Raw genomic sequence first — 19,934 nt, forward strand, 5'->3', positions numbered from 1 at the left:
CCTGGGCAACAAAGTGAGACACTGTCTCAAAAAGACAAAAAAAGAAAAAAAAAAAAAAAGAAATGATTAAGCTTAGTTGAAAGCCAAGACAGGCCAATCAATAGCTAGGCCTCTTGTGCCAAACAGCCAAGTTGTGAATGCAAAAGAAAAATTCTTGAAAGAAATTAAAAACGCTACTCCAGTGAACACACAAAGGGTAAGAAAGTTAAACAGTCTTATTGCTGATATAGAGACAGTTTTAGTAGTCGGAACAGAAGATCAAACCAGCCACAACATTCCCTTTGGCCAAAGCCCAATCCAGATCAATATCCTAGCTGTCTTCCATTCTATGAAGGCTGAGCAAAGTAAGGAAGCCACAGAAGAAAAGTTTGAAGCTAGAAGTTAGTTCATGAGGTTTAAGGAAAGAAGCCCTCTCCATAACATAAAAGTACAAGGTGAAGCAGCAAATACTGATAGAGAAGCAACAAGTTATCAAGAAAATCTAGCTAAGATCATTGATGAAGGTGGCTACACTAAACAATGGATTTTCAGTGTGGACTAAACTGCCTTATATTGGAAAATGCCATCTAGGACTTTCACAGCTATTGAGGAGAAGTCAATGCCTGGCTTCAAAGCATCAAAGGACAGCCTGACTCCTTGTTAGGGGCTAATGCAGTTGGTGACTTTACGTTGAAGCCAATACTCATTTACCATTTTAAAAATCCTAAGGCTCTTAAGAATTATGCTAAATCTACTCTGCCTATGCTCTATAAATGAAACAACAAAGCCTAATGATATCACATCTGTTCACAGCATGGTTTCCTGAATATTTTAAGCACATGGGTGAGACCTACTGCTCAGAAAACAAGATTCCTTTCAAAATATTACTGCTCAGTGACAAGGCACCTGGTCACCCACGAGCTCTGGTGAGGATGTACAAGGAGATCCATGTTGCTTTTTTCATGCCCACTAACACAACATCCATTTTGCAGCCCATGGAACAAGGAGTAATTTCAACTTTCAAGTCTTATTATTTCAGAAATACATTTCATAAGGCTATAGCTGCCACAGTGATTTCTCTGATGATTTGGGCAAAGTCCATCTAAAACCTCCTGGGGTTAGGCATGGTGGCTCATGCCTACAATCCCAACTTTTTGGGAGGCTGAGGTGGGAGGACTGATTAAGCCCAGGAGTTCAAGACTAGCCTGGGCAGCATAGTGAGACCCTGCCTCTACAGAAACAAAACAAAAACTAGCCAGGTGTGGTATGCAATCTGTAGTCCCAGATACTTGGGAGGATAAGGCAGGAACATCACTCAAGCACAGGAGGTTGAGGCTGCGGTGAGCCATGACTGCACCAGTGCATTCCGGTCTAGGAAAGAGAGCGAGACCCTGTCTTCAAAACAAAATACAAAAACCAGAAAAAGCCAACCCCCCATCTGGGAAGGATTCTCCATTTCATTTCATTTCATTTCATTTCATTTCATTTCATTTCATTTCATTTCATTTCATTTCATCATTCCATTTCATTTCATTTCTTCCTTTCTTCTTTTCTTTTCTCTTCTTTTCTTTTTGAGATGGAGTCTTGCTCTGTAGCGCAGGCTAGAGTGTAGTGGTGTGATCTTGGCTCACTGCAACCTCTGCCTCCTGGGTTCAAGCAATTCTCCTGCTTCAGCCTCCCAAGTAGCTGGGATTACAAGCATGCACCACCACACCTGGCTAATTTTTGTATTTTTAGTAGAGATGGGTTTTTGCCATGTTGGTCAAGCTGGTCTCAAACTCCTGACCTCACGTGATCCACCTACCTCAGCCTCCCAAAGTGCTGGGATTACAGGTTTGAGCCACTGTGCCTGGCTGGGATTCACCATTTTAAATGCCATAAAGAACATTTGTGGTTCATGGGAGGAGGTCGAAATATCAACATTAACAAGACTTAAGTTGATTCTAACCCTCACGGATGACTTTGAGAGGTTTAAGACTTCAGTAGAGGAAGTAACTACAGATGCAGTGGAAACGGCAAGAGAACTAGAAGTAGAAACTGAAGATGTGGCTGAATTGCTGCAACTTCATGACCTTGAACAAATAAGGAATTGCTTCTTATGGATGAGCAAGGAAAGTGGTTTCCTCAAATGGAATCTATTCCTGGTGAAGAGGTTGTGAATATTGTTGAAATGACAACAAATGATTCAGACTATGACCTAAACTTAGCTGATAAAGCAGCACCAGGGCTTGAGAGAACTGACTCTTGTTTTGAAAGAATTTCTATTATGGGTAAAATGTCATCAAACAGCATTTCATGTTACAGAGAAATCTTTTGTAAAAGGAAGAGTCAACAGATGCAGCAAACTTCACTGTTGTCTTATTTTAAGAAATTGCTACAGCCACCATAACCTTCAGCAACCACTACCCTGATTAGTCAGCAGCCATCAACATGGAAGCAAGACCCTCTATCAACAAAAAGCTGTAACTCGCTAAAGGTTCAGATTGCCATTAGCATTTTTTAGCAATAAAATATTTTTAAATTAAGGTACATACATGTTTTTTAGACAATAGTCTTGCACACTTAAGAGACTACAGTGTAAACATTACTTTCATATGCACTGAGAAATAAAAATTTTGATTTTTTGACTGTGTGACTCACTGTACTTCAATATTCACTTTATTGTGGTGATCTGGAATTGAACCTGCAAGATCTTCCAGGTATGATGCCCGTATATGTTTCTAACAATTTGGAAAACAAATTTTTAGTAAGTGCAGTTTGTTTAATAGTAGTGGAACCAGCAAAAAGAAGAAGAAAGGAATTAGATCAGTGGTTCTCAACTGAGGCTAATTCTGTTCCCCAGGGGAGATTTAGCAGTGTCTAAAGATTTTTTTGGCTGCCAGAACTTGGTGGGGAGCAGGGTACTACTGGTATCTATCTAGTAGATAAAGGCCAGAGATGCTGCTAAACATCCCACCACGGCAGGACAGCCCCGCAATGTCCATAGTGCCATTGTTGAAAAATCCTGGATCACATGAACAATAGACACCAAAGAACCAGAATTATAAGGAGAAAGGGAACATTCTTTAAGACAACAGACCCCACCTCTTCAATTATGTAAGAACAACATATCATTTTCGACCAGACATACTTAAGTCTTTACGGCTGAAGTACCTATATGTCCATATTTTACAGTAACATAGCAAAAACAGGTGAAGCAAATATGTAAAATATTTGGGAAAGGGAGACTGAGAAAAGGCTACTGGATTTAGGAATTAGGAAGTCATTGGTTTGGAAAGAACAGTTTCAAAGAAAAATGGAAAATAAGCTAGGTAGCAAAAAGGATTCAGTTAGTTGGACATTAAGGAAGTAAGGAAATACTACCCTAAAAGGAAGGATGGAAAAAAAGAGTAATTCACAGAGGAGCAGAGTCAAATAAAGATTCAAGAGCCTATATACATTTATAAGTGGAGAGAAGAAAATAGTGGGGAGGAAGAAATTAAGGATAAAATGGGGGAATTATAATGATAATTGACTAAGCAAGAGCCCAGAGAAGCCAAAAAAAAAAGAAAGAATAAGAAAAATAAAAGAAAGATTCGCACTGTGTACATAATTTAAAATCCAGGATAGATTAATACACATAAGCTTTTAAGATCAAACTGACAATTAAAAATAACAAAAGAGAATGACAGAAGTAGAAAGTTTCCTTCTCTAATGATTTAGAATGGAAGAGACCTTTTGTGAGGGCTAGAGAAATAGCCAAATGATACGGTCAGACATGGTGAGTCCTGCCAACCTCATAGGAGGGGTCTCAGACACTAACAGAAAGTAAGGAGAAAAACAGTAGTGTTACTCTTATGACAGACCCAGCTGATTAAAGATTTCATCAGTGTCAAAGATTTTGCTATGGCTTATGCCCTCCGGTGGTCATCTTTAAGTTTAAAAGGAAACAAAACTACTATGTGCCAAGTGAGGCAATTTACTCATCATCTCATTTATTCTTCACAAAAAGGTGAGATTATCCCTTTCTTTAAAGAAAAGAAAACTGAAGAGAGGTTACATAAGGCTATGGAGCTAGTGACTAAATGGAACAGAATTTAAAGCCAGGAGTTCACTGGAAGGCCTGTGCTCTTTCCATTCCTTGAAAATTTGGCCTCCCTTGTCAATGGTTGGCTTTTAGTACTCCTGCGGTCACTTGCACACTGCACCCTTGACGAGTAGGTCAAAACTTAATTCCTTGCATGACAGGCAGGTACAGCACTTAAACTCTTCTGACAATAAGTGCTGACAAAGAAAAACTGAGCAAAAGTGGAATTCGAGAGAACTCTAAATTACACATTATTTGTTGAGCCCACAACCCAGAAAAAAGGTGAGCATGCAATGACCCCTTACAGGATGGGTCTATGAAACTATTGCCAGACTCTGTTATTCATGATCTTGAAAGACTGCCCAGGGCCTGATAAGGGGGTCTGTGGCAGAATTGGGTGCAAGTTGGGAAAAAGGGAAGGAAGAAGCAGGGAACACTCCTCACCTCTTTGTGTTTCTCCAACAGGCTCTCCAGCCGCTCAGGTGCCCTCTGCCCTGGCCCCTTGTTTCTTTCAGCCTCATACTGACACTGATTGCTATCTTGGTGCAGACTCAGTTGGAGGGCAACTCTTACCAGGGAGGTCATCAGTTTCATAGCTTTGAGTAAGGAAAAAGAGATAAAGAAATCATTATTGAGGTCAGAGGAGAGAGGATGAGTAGAAGGAAAAAATAGAAGGAAAGAAGGGCAATAAAAATGAGAAGCCAGAGGTGGGTGACCCTAAAATCCTAAGACTGCCTGTCCTGGAGTGGACTGTTTCCCTCTAACCCTTGTGGTCTTCTTTTAACCATCAGCATACCCCTAGTGGTGGGCTCTGACAAAAATACTAAGCCTGGAAATTGTTGCTGTGATCTACCCCTTCTCAAAACTCCACCAGTGAGAAACTGGATTGAAGTTTAGGATAAAAGAGGCATGGCCTTGAAGTGAAGAGCCAAGACGCAGGTAGGAAAGAAGACCCTGAATCAGAGAACAGAGGAAAGTCCTATAAATCCCCAGGAGAATGTCCAGAATGAAAATGAATGCTCACCAGCCAGGGTGCTAGTGTGACAGAAGGCGCGGACTTGTGAGTCTGAGAGGCCAGTGAGCAGGGAGATGAGGTTGTCCACAGGGAAGTCATCATGGAGGAGGCTGTACTGGCACCGACAGACCAATGTCCCCACAAACTCACAGAAGCTGCCCTGGAACTTCTTCCAGGATAGACCTGGAGCTGTCAGAGGATAGTCCCCCGAGTCCTACAAAAGGATGTATGAAAAGGATGGGAAAGTTATGACCAGGTCCATGAAGTCATAGGGGCTTGGATGTCAAAACCCAACAGTCTAGTAAAAATATCTCTGTTATGCTTCATTTCCTGGCTGTCTCCCCAGTTTGAGAGGCATATTCAGATCTCTTTTACCCCCAAGAGACTGAACTCCACCTTCTAAAAGCTACCCTATTTCACAGGATCAAAAAGAAGGGGATAATAGGCATTGTGTTTTGAAATAAGAGGGGTAAGAGGATCCTGGTCATCTTCTTCCACCTCATTAAACGCTCTGTTAGGTGCTGGATGATCTCTGAGTTGGACATCTTCTTGAACATCTCAGGGCTCACAGTGCCTAAAGAATGAAGGATATGAGGTGCTTACAAGGAAAATAACAGGATGCTGTGATCATTTACAGATATACCTGAATATGAGCAAGGAAACACTGTGCAAAGAGCTTAGGTGGGGAATCAGAAGACCCCCTGGTCAACGGTCTGCCAACATCCAACTGTGTATCTGCTATAAGGCAATCTCTCTAAAAACCCAAAGGAAGGGAGCCATAGGTTATGGTGTAGACACGGCCAAATCCAAAAACCACACCTCACACAACCAGGCTGAAAATTACACAGAAGTGGCATCAAGAAACCCCAATCACAAAGATACAACTCTCTTAAGGGGATGGACCCCAAGTTCCTGAGGAATATGTACTTTGCCAAGAAGCACAACAAGAAGGGCCTAAAGAAGATGCAGGCTGGCCGGGCGCAGTCGGTCAAGCCTGTAATCCCAGCACTTTGGGAGGCCGAGGCAGGCGAATCACAAGGTCAGGAATTCTAGACCAGCCTGGCCAACATGATGAAACCCAGTTCTCTACTAAAAATGGAAAAAATGAGCTGGGCGTAGTGGCGGGTGCCTGTAATCCCAGCTACTTGGGAGGCTGAGGCAGGAGAATTGCTTCAACCCGGGAGGCAGAGGTTGCAGTGAGCTGAGATCGCACTACTGCACTCCAGCCTGGGCAACAAGTGAGACTCTGTCTCAAAACAAAAAAAGCAAAACAAAAAAAAAAAGAAGATGCAGGGCAACAATGCCAGGGTCATGGGTGTACATGCCAAGGCTATCGAGCCCCTCGTAAAGCCCAAGGACGTTAAGCCCACTTGCCTACACTGCCCACCCCAAGCTTGAGAAGCATGCTTGTGCCCACAATGCCAAAGGGCTCAGACTGTACCAGCCAAAGGCCAAGGATCAAATGAAGGCCCAGGCTGCAGCTCCAGCTTCAGTTCCAGCTCAGGCTCCCAAAAGTGCCCAGGCCTGTACAAAGGCTTCAGAGTAGAGATCTCTGTTTGCCAACGTGAAGACAGAAGGACTGGTGTCCTCCTGCACTATTTGTACAAATAAACCTGAGGCAGGATTTGTTTAAAAAAAAAAAAAGGAATCAAGCAGTGAAAAACTGTGCCCAAAAATAAACAACAACAAAACAACAACAACAACAACAAAACAGGCCAGGCGCGATGGCTGACGCCTGTAATCCCAACACTTTGGGAGGCCAAGGCAGGTGAATCACCTGAGGTCAGGAGTACAAGACCAGCCTGGCGAAACCCCATCTCTACTAAAAATACAAAAATTAGCCACGTAGGCCGGGCACAGTGGCTCAAACCTGTAATCCCAGCACTTTGGGAGGGTGAGATGGGTGGATCACGAGGTCAGGAGTTCAAGACCAGCCTGGCCAATATGGTGAAACCCTGTCTCTACTAAAAATACAAAACTTAGCTAGGCATGGTGGTGCGCACCTGTAGTCCCAGCTACTCAGGAGGCTGAGGCAGAAGAATCACTTGAACCTGGGATGCGGAGGTTGCGGTGAGCCGAGATTGTGCCACTGGACTCCAGCCTGGGCGACAGAGCCAGACTCCGTCTCAAAGAAAAAAAAAAAAAAATTAGCCACATATGGTGGCACATGCTTGTAATCCCAGCCACTTGGGAGGCTGAGGCATGAGAATCACTTAAACCCAGGATGTAGAGGTTGCAGTGAGCCCAGATCGTGCCACTGCACTCCAGCCTGGACAATCGAGTGAAATTCTGTCTCAAAAACAAAAACAAAAACAAAACAAAACAAAACAAAAGAGAGTAATAAAACTAAGCCAGACGCTGATTTCTTATATAATACAACCTGACTGAGACCATCTGTCCCAATAAATTAAGCCATGGCAGTAAGAGTTCTGGGGGTACCACAGCTACAGAGGAGAAATATGGGCAAAGTAGCTGGGAAATAAACAGTAAGAAAATAACAGATTATTGCATCTAGAAAGACTAAAGGGTGTCCTCAAATTTGTGCCATAACATAAGCATGATTACTTCTTTTTCCCCAAAGTTTCTTGTCTCTAAACCAACATGGTTCCCTACTGGATCACTTCCCATATTTATCAACAAAAAATTTAGTTAAAGAAGTGAAACTTTTCTCTCCTTTTTTTTTTTTGAAGACAGTCTGGCTCTGTCGCCCAGGTTGGAGTGCAGTGGCGCTATCCAGGCTCACTATAACCTCCACCTCCTGGGTTCAAGCAATTCTACAGGCATGAGCCACATACCCAGATAATTTTTTGTATTTTAGTAGGGGTTTCACCATGTTGCCCAGGCTGGTCTTCAACTCCTGACCTCAAGTGATCCACCCGCCTCAGCTTCCCAAAGTGCTGGGATTACAGGTGTGAGTCACAGTGCCCGGCCTAAATAAGTAAAATTTTTCTAATGCTTTACTATCTTCCTTTATTTAGGAAATATCTAATCCTACTTATCTAAATGGAGAAAGAATTCATAACATAGGAACAAAAGGCTGGGAATTAGAAAGGGGGAGCAGTTTCCTCACCTTTACATCCACAAGATCAGATGAAAAAGTTAACAAGCTCCAGAAATCCTGCATCCTGGTCTTGCTTGTAGCTATCCAGCCACTCATCTACCAAAGACTAGTAAAAAAAAAATACAGATGACTTCTACTTCTGGCAATATAACAGAACAGAAATCCTATATGATCTTCCCAGTTGAACCATCTAAACTTCTGTAAAACATTTAAAACATCTTTCACAATGTACTGGTGAACTAGAATGAAAGGTAAAATTTCATATAGTCCAAAAATGAGGTGTAGTAGCAACCCTGGGAGGTAAGCAAACTGACTTTTGCCCTAAAGGTTTCATTAATCCCTGGGGACCCTGACTTTGTATCCAGATGGCTGCATGGAGTGCAGAGCACAGGAGGTAGAGTCTAAGCTTCTTCCAAGACGAGTAGTCCAAGAGGAGGCACCTAAATAAAGCTGGGTCCTGCAAAGAGTCACATCCTCAAGGAAGTGAGATTGAACACTAAACCTATAGGGCAGATGGCGACAGCAAGAAAACTAGCTTGTTATGACCTGAGGGTGCAGTGGAGGGAAAAAAAATAACTCCTCCTTGAGAATTCATAACCATAGTGAGCCCTCAGATCTGGATTTGCAGTCAAGATTCATACCACATACATAATCAGAATAATCTTTTTTATCTTTTCCTTTTGTTTTTTTTTTGAGACAGTCTCACTCTGTAGCCCAAGCTAGAGAGCAATGGCGAGATCTCAGCTCACTACAACCTCCACCTCCCAGGTTCAAGCATTCTCCTGCTTCAGCCTCCCGAGTAGCTGGGATTACAGGTATGTGCCACCATGCCTGGCTAATGGCTAATTTTTGTATTTTTAGTAGACACAGGGTTTCACCATATTGGCCAGGCTGGTCTCGAACTCCTGACCTCAAGTGAGGCCCACCTTAGCCTCCCAAAGTGCTTGGATTATAGGCATGAGCCACCACACCCAGCCCAGAATAATCATTCAGATAATTAAAAGTGATTCAGGCTGGGAGCAGTAACCCAAGTAAAGTGAAACTCATGTTGCCCAGGCTGGTCTACCAAAAACAGAATAATTAGTCAGGCATGGTGGCACATGCCTATAGTCCCAGCTATGCGAGAGGCTGAGGTGGGAGGGTCACCACCTCGCCACTGAGGGAGGTCAAATCAGCAGGGAGCCGTGATAGCACCACTGCACTCCAGCCTAGAAAGAATGAGAACCTGTCTCAAAAAAAAAAAAAAAAGAAAAGAAAAGAAAAGTGATTCTGGAGTGTCCCCAGGCAACTGTCAAAGCAACAGCAGGTTCCTCTCTTAAAAACCCACCTTTGGGGCCAGGCGCGGTGGCTCACACCTGTAATCCCAGCACTTTGGGAGGCCGAGGCAGGAGGATCATGAGGTCAGGAGATCGAGACCATCCTGGCTAACATGGTGAAACCCCGTCTCTACTAAAAATACAAAAATTTAGCCAACATGGTTGCAGGTGCCTGTAGTCCCAGCTATTCGGGAGGCTGAGGCAGGAGAATGGCCTGAACCTGGGAGGCGGAGCTTGCAGTGAGCAGAGATCACGCCACTGCACTCCAGCCTGGGTGACAGAGCGAGACTCCGTCTCAAAAAAAAAAAAAAAAAACCCACCTTTGACCTAGGCCCCAAAGAATTCCAGCACATAAGAACTCCAGGTAAAATGAGTGGCTCACAATAAACCTAGTAAAACATATAAAGAAACAAGGCACTGACAAAATTATTTCACAAACACTTTAGATAATCATCTATCATAGATTATAAAATGACTATGTTTAATAAAATTTTAAAAATAAAAGAGGGAGAGAATGGGCTCAAAAAAAGAAATAAAAGGCCAGGCATGGTGGCTCGTACCTGTAATCCCAGCACTTTGGAAGGCCGAGGAGGGTGGATCATGAGGTCAAGAGATCAAGACCATCCTGGCCAAAATGGTGAAACCCCGTCTCTGCTAAAAATACAAAAATTAGTTGGGTGTGGTGGCGTGCACCTGTAATCCAAGCTACTCAGGAGGCTGAGATGGGAGAACTGCTTGAACCCGGGAGGCAGAGGTTGCAGTGAGGCGAGATCACACCACTGCACTCCAGCCTGGGTGACACAGTGAAACTCTGTCTGAAAAAAACAAACAAAAAAAAAACAAATAAAAACCCAGACTATATTGTTTAGGGATACTTAGTTGACAAAATAATAGACACAAATAGGACATAATTACCATAAAAATCAGGACCTTGGGGGGATTGGGGGGAAGGTTTAAGTGGAAAGAATGGAGCGGTGACAATGTGTGTCAACCTGGGAGGTGGTGACCCTGGAGTTCGCTTTGTAATTCCTCAAAATGAGCATTTATGTGCTATTCACTTTTCACAGGGCAGAATCTCTAAACTAACATGTTTAAGCAGCCATATGAAAAAAAAAATTATTCTCAAAATGTCTCAAAAAAACAAAAATATGTTATATATATACGTATAAAAGAAATATATACACATACGTATATATCTATATATATACGTGTGTATATATGTATATATACATACACGTGTACATATATATATATATATATATTTTTTTTTTTTTTTTTTTTTCCTCGTCGGGCGCGGTGGTTCACGCCTGGTATCTCAGCGCTTTGGGAGACCGAGGCGGGAGGATTGCTTGAGCCCTGAGAGTCTGAGACCAGCGTGAGCAACACAGTGAGACCCTTGTCTCTATTTTTTTTTTTTGAGTCGGAGTCTAGCTCTGTCGCCCAGGCTCGAGTGCAATGGCTCGATCTCAGCTCACTGCAAACTCCGCCTCCAGGGTTCAAACGATTCTCCTGCCTCAGCCTCCCGAGTGGCTGGGATTACAGGCGCCCGCCACACGCCCGGCTGATTTTTGTATTTTTAGTAGAGACGAGGCTTCAACATGTTGATCAGGTTGGTCTCGAACTCCTGACCTCAGGTAACCTGCCTGCTTGGGCCTCCCAAAGTGCTGGGATTACAGGCGTGAGCCACGGCGCCCGGCCTGAATAAATCTTTTAAAACATAAAGGTTTGGGTGAGTCCCTGGCCGGCCGGCACATATGCCGGGGTGGGACCGCGAACCGGGTGGGACCGCAAACCGGGTGGGACACACTCGTTCCGGCCCGGGGGGACTCGGGCCAGCAGCCCGCCGCTGCGCGTGCGCACTTGGCGCGCGGTGGGGGGGAAGGAGGGGCCCGCGCTCCTACCTGTAGGTGGCCAACGCCGGGCGCTGGGCCGCCGCTCCTGCCTTGCACGTTAGAGAGCCGGTACATGCAGGTGGGAAGCTCCACATGGAGAGGCGCGCCGCGCCCGTGATAAGGCTTTACCTGGTACATCGGCATGGCGGAACCAAAGCAAGAGAGGGTGGCGCGTGCCAAACACCAAAGCTCAGAAACCGCCGGAGGCTACGACTGGGGGCGGACATCTCCCTTGTGACCCTGCTGCGGTCCTTCGGAAAAAACGCAGTCCGGTGTGCTCTGATTGGCCCATGCTCTTTGACGTCACGGACTCGACCTTTGACGGAGCTAATAGGCGAAAAGGAGAGACGGGAAGTATTTTTTCCGCCCCGCCCAGAAAGGGTGGAGCACAACGTCAAAAGCAGCCAATGGGAGCCCAGGAGGCGGGGCGCCTGTGGGAGTCGTGGAGGGAACTTTCCCAGGCCCCGAGGCGGATCGGGTGTTGAGTCCATGGAGCGAGCTGAGAGCTAGAGGTGAGCTGGGCTCGCGGTCTCCCTTCTCGCGCGTCCTCCTTGAGAACCACGGCATTCCAACCTCCCTGGAAATGGGGGGAACATGGCCGAGGGGCGTGGCGAGGCGTGGAGGCCCCGGAGCGGCGTCCTCAGCGCCCCAGCCATCCAGTGCTCCTTGGTTGCGCCTTGAGGCCGAGGCAGGCTCCTTCGGGGTCCTTGGCTGCGGGCAAAGGATTCGGCCCTGTAAGGAGCTGGGTTCGGCCTGTCCCAGACAGGCCCTGCCCACATCCCATCACAGGGCCGTGAACTTGAAGCCCTAGCGTGAAATCCCCATAGACTGAATGCATTTCCTTTCTACCTGTTCTCTCTCCCCTTTTATTTTTATTTTTATATTATTTAATTTTTAATTTTTTATTTTTGTAGAGACGGCGATTTCGCTAATGTTGCTGAGGCTGATCTCGAACTCCTGAGCTCAAGCAATCCGCCCGCCTCGGCCCCCCAAGGTGCTGGAATTACAGGCCTGATGCACGCTGCCTGGCCTTTTTAAAAAATTGAGGTTATTTTGGGGAAGGTAGAGCGTCCAGACACATCCTAATTTGCATAGCTGCGCAGTTTTACAAAATGCAATGCATTTCTACCTGTTAGGATATGTGATTTCTGGCTGGTAAGCTACACCGAATCTTGGCTAGCACAGTTGCATTCCATGTCAGATATGTAAACACAAATTCGCTCTCTGCATTTAAATATATTAGATAGATTTAAGTAACTACATTTAAATGTATTCACATTTAAATACATTTTCGGTCTGTATCTAAATGCGCTCCCTCCTGAAAATAAATATCTGAAGTGGGCCGGGCGCGGTGGCTCACACCTATAATCCCAGCACTCTGGGAGGCCAAGGCGGGTGGATCATGAGGTCAGGAGTTCATGCCTAGCCTGGCCAACATGGTGAAATCCAGTTTCTACTAAAAATACAAAAATTAACTGGGCATGGTGGCGGGCGCCTGTAATCCCAGCTACTTGGGAGGCTGAGGCAGGAGAATCGCTGGGACCCAGGAGGCGGAGGTTGCAGTGAGCTGAGATCGAGCCACTGCAGTCCGGCCTGGGTGACACAGCAAGACTCCGCCTCAAAAAAAAAAAAAAATCAGAAGTGGACTGTAGCCTATAGTGTGTTGCCTAATAAATTTATTTTTAGAGATACTTCTTTCAATTTTCTGTGAGGTCATCTGCAGTTTCACATGGTAGACAGACTTAGGTGAGATTCTTAGCAAGGTGGAATGAAGAGTAAAGAGGTTTGTTTATTTCACAAGGGTTGATTGAAGGCCTACGATGTGTTAAATGCTGTAGGAAATACCCAATGATTTCTCTTTCATGAAGGTTTCCTGCCTTCTCTTAAGAAGTTATCAATTAAACGGTTTACTGGAAATTGCTAAGTTAATGAACACACGGGATACATTCTTTGGATGAGTAGACATTGGTTGGGCAGAGGAGGAAGAGGAGAGCGGTTTAGAGAGAGACCTGCTTATACACTGTAGTGTCTAAAAGAGCTTGTGATGTTCAGGAAACAATTGTTCACTGCGCTACAATATAGGGGACGGCCGGTTGCAGTGGCTCACACCTGTAATCCTAGCGCTTTGGGAGGCCAAGGAGGGCAGATCACCTGAGGTCAGGAGTTCAAGACAAGCCTGTCCAACATGGTGAAACCCCATCTCTACTAAAAACACAAAAATTAGCTGGGTGTGATGGTGGGTGCCTGTAATCCCAGCTACTTGGGAGGCTGAGACAGGAGAATCACTTGAACCTGGGAGGCGGAGGCTGCAGTGAGCTGAGATCATGCCATTGCACTCTAGCCTGGGCGACAGGGTGAGCACTCTCAAATAATAATAATAATAATAAATAATAATAATGGTGATGATGTAGGGGACTTGATGAAAGGAAAGAATTAGAGAGATTCTGAAAAGAAGGTAGTTTTGGGCCCAGTGATGACTAGGTTTTAAATTTCATGTAGTAGGAAGTGGGGCACTAGTAAATTTTTAAGCAGAAAAATTATTTGACCAGATCTGTGATTTCAAAAATAGCTCTGGTGATAGAGTGGAGGATGGCTTGGAGCAGGGAATAAGGGCAGATAAAACTGTTATAAAACTCTTAAAGTTAGTACAGCAAGAACTTTGAGGGTCTTTGCTAAGACAGCAGCTGGCAGCTTCAGTTTGGAGTAGGGTATCAAAGGCAACTGTGTATAAGGAATAGTTATGTAACTGGTACCCAATTTCTGAGATGATTTTCACTTAAACATTGTGTATTTTCCAGCATACTGTTGGTATTTCTAATTATGTGGGAAATTATGTTGCTTTCACTTTTTTTTTTTTTTTTTTTTTGCTCCTTACCCAGGCTGGAGTGCAATGCTGCAATCTCAGCTCACTGCAACCTCTGCCTTCTGGGTTTAAGTGATTCTCCTGCCTCAGCCTCCCGAGTAGCTGGGTTTATAGGCGCCCACCGTGATGCCTGCCTAATTTTTTGTATTTTTAGTAGAGACAGGGTTTCACCATGTTGGCCAGGATGGTCTCCAACTCCTGACCTCAAGTGATCCGCCTGCCTCTGCCTCCCAAAGTGCTGGGATTACAGGCATGAGCCACCCCACCAGGCCATGCTTTCAGTTTTCAAGAAAGACACCATTGTTGCCAAAGATTTTGGTAATTTGAGAGATAGAATGTATGTTTTCTCCATGTGGATCCTAGTATAATTAGATAGTAAGGATCTGTTGAATTTGAAGTATCTATCCAGAAGTATTTTGGGTACATGTTTAAGGATTGTAAAACAGTGTTTCTATTTCTGGATATAATAAATGTATTTGTTAATATAATAAATGAATAGATTAGACCCATAAACTATTTACAGTGTTGAGTCATTTCCCACAGTTAAAATCAGGATGAAAATATATAGCCGAATACTTGCTTTGTTTCTTGTAACATTTCTTTAGTACAGAACCTGCTAAGGCCATCAAACCTATCGATCGGAAGTCAGTCCATCAGATTTGCTCTGGGCCGGTGGTACTGAGTCTAAGCACTGTGGTGAAGGAGTTAGTAGAAAACAGTTTGGATGCTGGTGCCACCAATATTGGTAAGTTTGGGAGAGTTTTAAGCCACAAGAAATGATCAGTGTATGTTGTTGTAGTCGAGAAACATTTGTTATTGAAATAAGACTATCAAGTGTTGATGTAGTAATAAATTATTATTTTTAAGTTAAAGTTAGCACCTATTATGTGCCTAGTACTTAGCTAGGTAGTAATAATAATAACAGCTTTTATTGTGTTCTTATGGAGTGCCAGGCAGGTGTTATGCTAAGAATTGCACAGAAATATCTCATTTAATTTGCAGAATAGTTGGCCGTGGTGTTTCACGCCTGTAATCCTAGCCCTTTGAGAGGCCAAGGTGGGGGGATTGCTTGAAGCCAGAGTTCAAGACCAACCTGGCCAATTGGTGAGACCTCGTCTCTATTAAAAAAATAAAGTAGGCCGGGTGTGGTGGCTCACACCTGTAATCCCAGCACTTTGGGAGGCCAAGGTGGGTGGATACCTGAGGTCAGCAGTTTGAGACCAGCCTGTCCAAAATGGTGAAACTCTGTCTCTACTAAAAATATAAAAATTAGCCGGACCTGGTGGCAGAAGCCTGTAATCCCAGCTACTTGGGAGGCTGAGGCATGAGAATTGCTTGAACCCGGGAGGCAGAGGTTGCAGTGAGCCGAGACCGTGCCACTGCACACCAGCCTGGGACAGAGCAAGACTCCGTCTCAATAAAATAAAATAAAATAGGCGTGGAGTAGTGGCTCACATCTATAATCCCAGCACTTTGGGAGGCAGAGCAGGGCTGATCATTTGAGGTCAGGAGTTCAAGACCAGCCTAACCAACATGGTAAAACCCTGTCTCTACTAAAAATACAAAAATTAGCCAGATGTGATGGTGCATGGCTGTAATCTCAGCTCCTCGGGAGGCTGAGGGAGGAGAATTGCTTGAACCTCGGAGGTGGAGGTTGCAGTGAGCCAAGATCAGATCATGCCACTCCATTCCAGCCTGGGTGACAAGAGCAAAACTCCATCTCAAAAAAAAAAACAAGAAAAAAAAGAGAAAATAACAAAATAAAATAAACCTAAAAAATTATTAATCAGCTGAGTAACTTTATGAGATAGAACTTATTATCTTCATTTTACAGATGAGGAAATTAAGGAACAGGAAATTTCCTTTTTTTGAGATTATAAAGCTAGTAAAATAGGATCCAGGAAGTCTGATTCCAGAACCAGTTGTCTTTTTTTTTGTTTTTTTTGAGATGGAGTTTCGTTCTTGTTGCCCAGGCTATAGTGCAATGGCACGATCTCGGCTCACCGCAACCTCCGCCTCCCGGGTTCAAGCAATTCTGCCTCAGGCTTACGAGCAGCTGGGATTACAGGCATGCACCACCACACCTGGCTAATTTTGTATTTTTAGTAGAGACAGGGTTTCTCCACGTTGGTCAGGCTAGTCTGGAACTCCTGACCTCAGGTGATCTGCTCACTTTGGCCTCCCAAAGTGCTGGGATTACACGCATGAACAACCGCGCCTGCCCCCCTTTCTCCTTACTGGGTATGTTAAAATTATTTCTTTCAAAAGAAAAGGCTGGTCAAAGTGCAACGGTGTTAACAACTAATCACAACCAGTTACAGATTTTTTTGTTCCTTCTCCACTCCAACTGCTTCATTTGACTAGCCTATGGACAAAAAAAAAAAAAAAAAAAGAGGAAAGAAAAAGCTAAACTATTTAATCTGGGCTAGTAAATGGCCAGAAAGGGCTTTATAAAAATGAAATATACAAAATGATACTCGTACGTTTAACTAAAGGTATAGTTATGACTCTTCAATTTGCATATGTTATAAATAATATCAATATAAAAGCTTATAGCATGGGTCCATTTTTTTTTTTTTTCTTTTTGAGACGGAGTCTCACTGTCTCCCAGGCTGGAGTGCAGTGGCGCGATCTCGGCTCACTGCAAGCTCCGCCCCCCGGGTTCATGCCATTCTAGCATGGGTCCATTTTTAATAAATACATAAATATTTAAACTTTCTAGATCTAAAGCTTAAGGACTATGGAGTGGATCTCATTGAAGTTTCAGACAATGGATGTGGGGTAGAAGAAGAAAACTTTGAAGGCTTAAGTAAGTTGACTTTTTCTAATCCTATTATAAAATAATTGGGCCACATGTCTCAGAATTTTGAGTAACACTGTCTTGGGAAACGCAAAAACAGTTTTTTCAGCCAGTTACTAGATATCATGTATATCCGTTGTTTTAGCACTTGAGGTATCTTAGTCCTTACTTTACAGTCTCTTTCAGCTCTGAAACATCACACATGTAAGATTCAAGAGTTTGCCGACCTAACTGAGGTTGAAACTTTTGGCTTTCGGGGGGAAGCTCTGAGCTCACTGTGTGCACTGAGGTGATACAATGTTTTTATTCATTCACTTGACCCCTTAGAAAAACCTCTCAGAAAGTTAATTGGAATCGTTATTATTTACAATTTTCTATCTCGGTATCTCAGCTTCTAGCTTCTGAATTCTGTTTTGTCTCACTGCCGATCTAAGTCCTAGTACTTAATTATATTTAAATATATATATACATATAGATGTGTGTGTATATATATACACATATATATGTGTGTGTGTGTATATATATATATATATATATATATATTTTTTTTTTTTTTTTTTTTTTTTTTTAGACAGAGTCTCACTCTGTCACCCAGGCTGGAGTGCAGTGGCACAGTCTCAGCTCACTGCAATCTCTGCCTCCCAGGTTCAAGTGATTCTCATGCCTCAGCCTCCTGAAGAGCTGGGACTATAGCGTGCATCACCACTCCTGGCTAATTTTTGTATTTTTAGTAGAGATGGAGTTTTGCCATGTTGCCCAGGCTGGTCTGGAACTCCAGGCCTCAAGTGATCTGCGCTCCTCGGCCTCCCAAAGTGCTGGAATTACAGGCATGAGCCACCGCACCCTGCCCTACATATACATTTTAATTATAATATCTTTTGGATTCTTTAAAAATTTAAAAACATTTTTTTAATTCTTTAAAAAATTCTTTAAAACAATTTTATTTGAAGAGTAATAACAAAACAAATCTCTATTTGTGAATAAATAAACCTTGAGATCATTTATGGTTTTGCAATTCAACCTGAAAAATGAAATCAAAGCTTTTATCAAAACAAAGCATGTTTAGTGCTTTCTGTCTCGCTGTCTTTTAGATGCCAAACCTTAGATTTTATGATGACTCCTCAACCGTTTAGATCTTGGTTATCTCAGAGGGATCATCAGCTTTTTAAGAAAGTTTTGAGAGAAAAGCAAGTGAAGAAAAGCGTAGTCAATGCTCAACATCACGGGTCTCTCACTGAACACACCACGCCTGGTATTCTCTCACAGCGATGTCACCATTTCTACCTGCCACGCATCGGCGAAGGTTGGGACTCGACTGGTGTTTGATCACGATGGGAAAATCATCCAGAAAACCCCCTACCCCCACCCCAGAGGGACCACAGTCAGCGTGAAGCAGTTATTTTCTACACTATCTGTGCGCCATAAGGAATTTCAAAGGAATATTAAGAAGGTACAGTAAATTAATCCTGGTTTTCAAGAGTATTGGTTAATGCACATGAGCAAAAGATTTACTAAAGATGTTTATTCTTCAGTTGATTCTCTTGCCATAATCTATTGAGAAATGCTTTATTTGCATTTCTCGTTAAAGACTTAACATTAAAGACTTAACTTTAGGGTGATTTACTTTTTTCTTTTCATCACATAGTGTTTATTAGGACTGGGCAACATAGTGAGACTCTGTTTCTATGAAAAATTAAAAAAAAAATTGACTGGGCATGGTGGCATCCACCTGTAGTTCCAGCTACTTGGGAAGCTGAAGTGGGAGATTCACTTGAGCCCAGAAACTTGAGGCTGCAGTGAGCTATGATTACGCCACTGTATTTCAGACTGGGAGACAGAGTAAGACCCTGTCTGGAAAAATATATATACATATATATTTTTTATTTTTATTTTTAATTTTTATCTTTTTTTGAGATGGAGTCTCACTTTGGCGCCCTGGCTGGAGTGCAGTGGCACAATCTCGATTCACTGCAACCTCCACCTCCCGAGTTTAAGCGATTCACCTGCCTCAGCCTTCTGAATAGCTGGGATTACAGGCACGCACCACCACACCTGGCTCATTTTTGTATTTTTAGCAGAGACGGGGTTTCATCATGTTGTCCAGGCTGGCCAGGCTGGTCTCGAATTCCTGACCTCAGGTGATCCACCCACCTCGGCCTCTCAAAGTGCTGGGATTATAGGTGTGAGCCACCATGCCTGCCTTATGTACTTATATTTTAATGAGACTATTTCTCTCAGTTTTCTGATGAATGAGTTACTGGAACCCTTATGAATCTGAATGCAAAAGAAACAGCTAAATGTTATGTAATTGTTGTGTTTAAAAACCAGATTATAAAACTATCTGTATTATATGATTACGGTTTTATAAAAACAAAACAACGGCCTAAATGTGTATAGTATAAAGGCTGGAAGAGTCAGCACTTTCATGTTCTCAGCGGTTATCCTTGGATGTGAGATCTCATGCACTTTTTGCTCTCTTCTTTGTGCCTTTCCATTTTGTATGTGTATTTTTTACAATCTAAAAAGTTACTTAAACATATGCAGCTAAAAACTTTTTTTACTCGTAAAGCATTTGGTGCTAATTTTAACTGTTCTTTTTTTAGACAGAGTCTTCTCACTCTGTCGCCCGGGCTGGAGTGCAGTGGTGTGATCTTGGCTCACTGCAACCTCTACCTCCTGGGTTCAAGTGATTCTCCTGCCTCAGTCTCCCAAGTAGCTGGGATTATAGGTATGTGTCACCATGACCAGCTAATTTTTGTATTTTTAGTAGAGATAGGGTTTCACCATGTTGGCCAGGCTGGTCTTGCACCCCTGACCTCAAGTGATCTGCCTGCCTCAGCCTCCCAAAGTGCTAGGATTACAGGCATGAGCCACCACGCGTGGCCTTTTTTTAAAAGCTTTTTTGTAAGTCAGCTAGCAAGAACACAGGAAGAAATACTCAA

The 19,934-nt window shown here is 43.3% G+C and overlaps 2 protein-coding genes across 30 annotated transcripts in view; one reads left to right on the forward strand and one right to left on the reverse strand.

Annotated features, from left to right (window-relative positions):
* Nucleotides 1-11,600, reverse strand: part of LOC738428 (putative STAG3-like protein 4) — a 72,638-nt gene extending 61,038 nt beyond the window's left edge. For 7 of the 24 annotated variants that reach the window (XR_010158506.1, XR_010158504.1, XR_010158503.1 and 4 more), the window contains exons 1-4: nt 11,339-11,590; nt 8,131-8,227; nt 5,070-5,274; nt 4,490-4,641 (exon numbers count right to left, since the gene is read on the reverse strand). Coding sequence is in view for 14 of the 24 variants with exons in the window: in XM_016945782.4 (XP_016801271.1) it covers nt 4,490-4,641; nt 5,070-5,274; nt 8,131-8,217 (444 nt within the window). In the remaining 10 variants the exon portion in view is untranslated. Of the gene's footprint in view, nt 1-1,470; nt 4,642-5,069; nt 5,275-8,130; nt 8,228-9,997; nt 10,253-11,338 lie in introns of those variants that run through there. The other 17 variants (XR_010158508.1, XR_002944664.3, XM_016945784.4 and 14 more) reach the window with 14 other exon arrangements.
* Nucleotides 11,601-11,686: 86 nt separating this feature from the next.
* LOC107973094 (protein CASP) overlaps nt 11,687-19,934 on the forward strand; it is a 70,226-nt gene continuing 61,978 nt past the window's right edge. For 2 of the 6 annotated variants that reach the window (XM_054655696.2, XM_063814467.1), the window contains exons 1-3: nt 11,687-11,841; nt 14,798-14,937; nt 18,259-18,442. The gene's annotated coding sequence lies outside the window, so the exon portion shown is untranslated. Of the gene's footprint in view, nt 11,842-14,797; nt 14,938-16,914; nt 17,002-18,258; nt 18,443-19,626; nt 19,721-19,934 lie in introns of those variants that run through there. The other 4 variants (XM_063814469.1, XM_063814468.1, XM_063814465.1 and 1 more) reach the window with 4 other exon arrangements.

This window comes from Pan troglodytes, chromosome 6 (assembly GCF_028858775.2).
Source record: "Pan troglodytes isolate AG18354 chromosome 6, NHGRI_mPanTro3-v2.0_pri, whole genome shotgun sequence".
NCBI lineage: Eukaryota > Metazoa > Chordata > Mammalia > Primates > Hominidae > Pan > Pan troglodytes.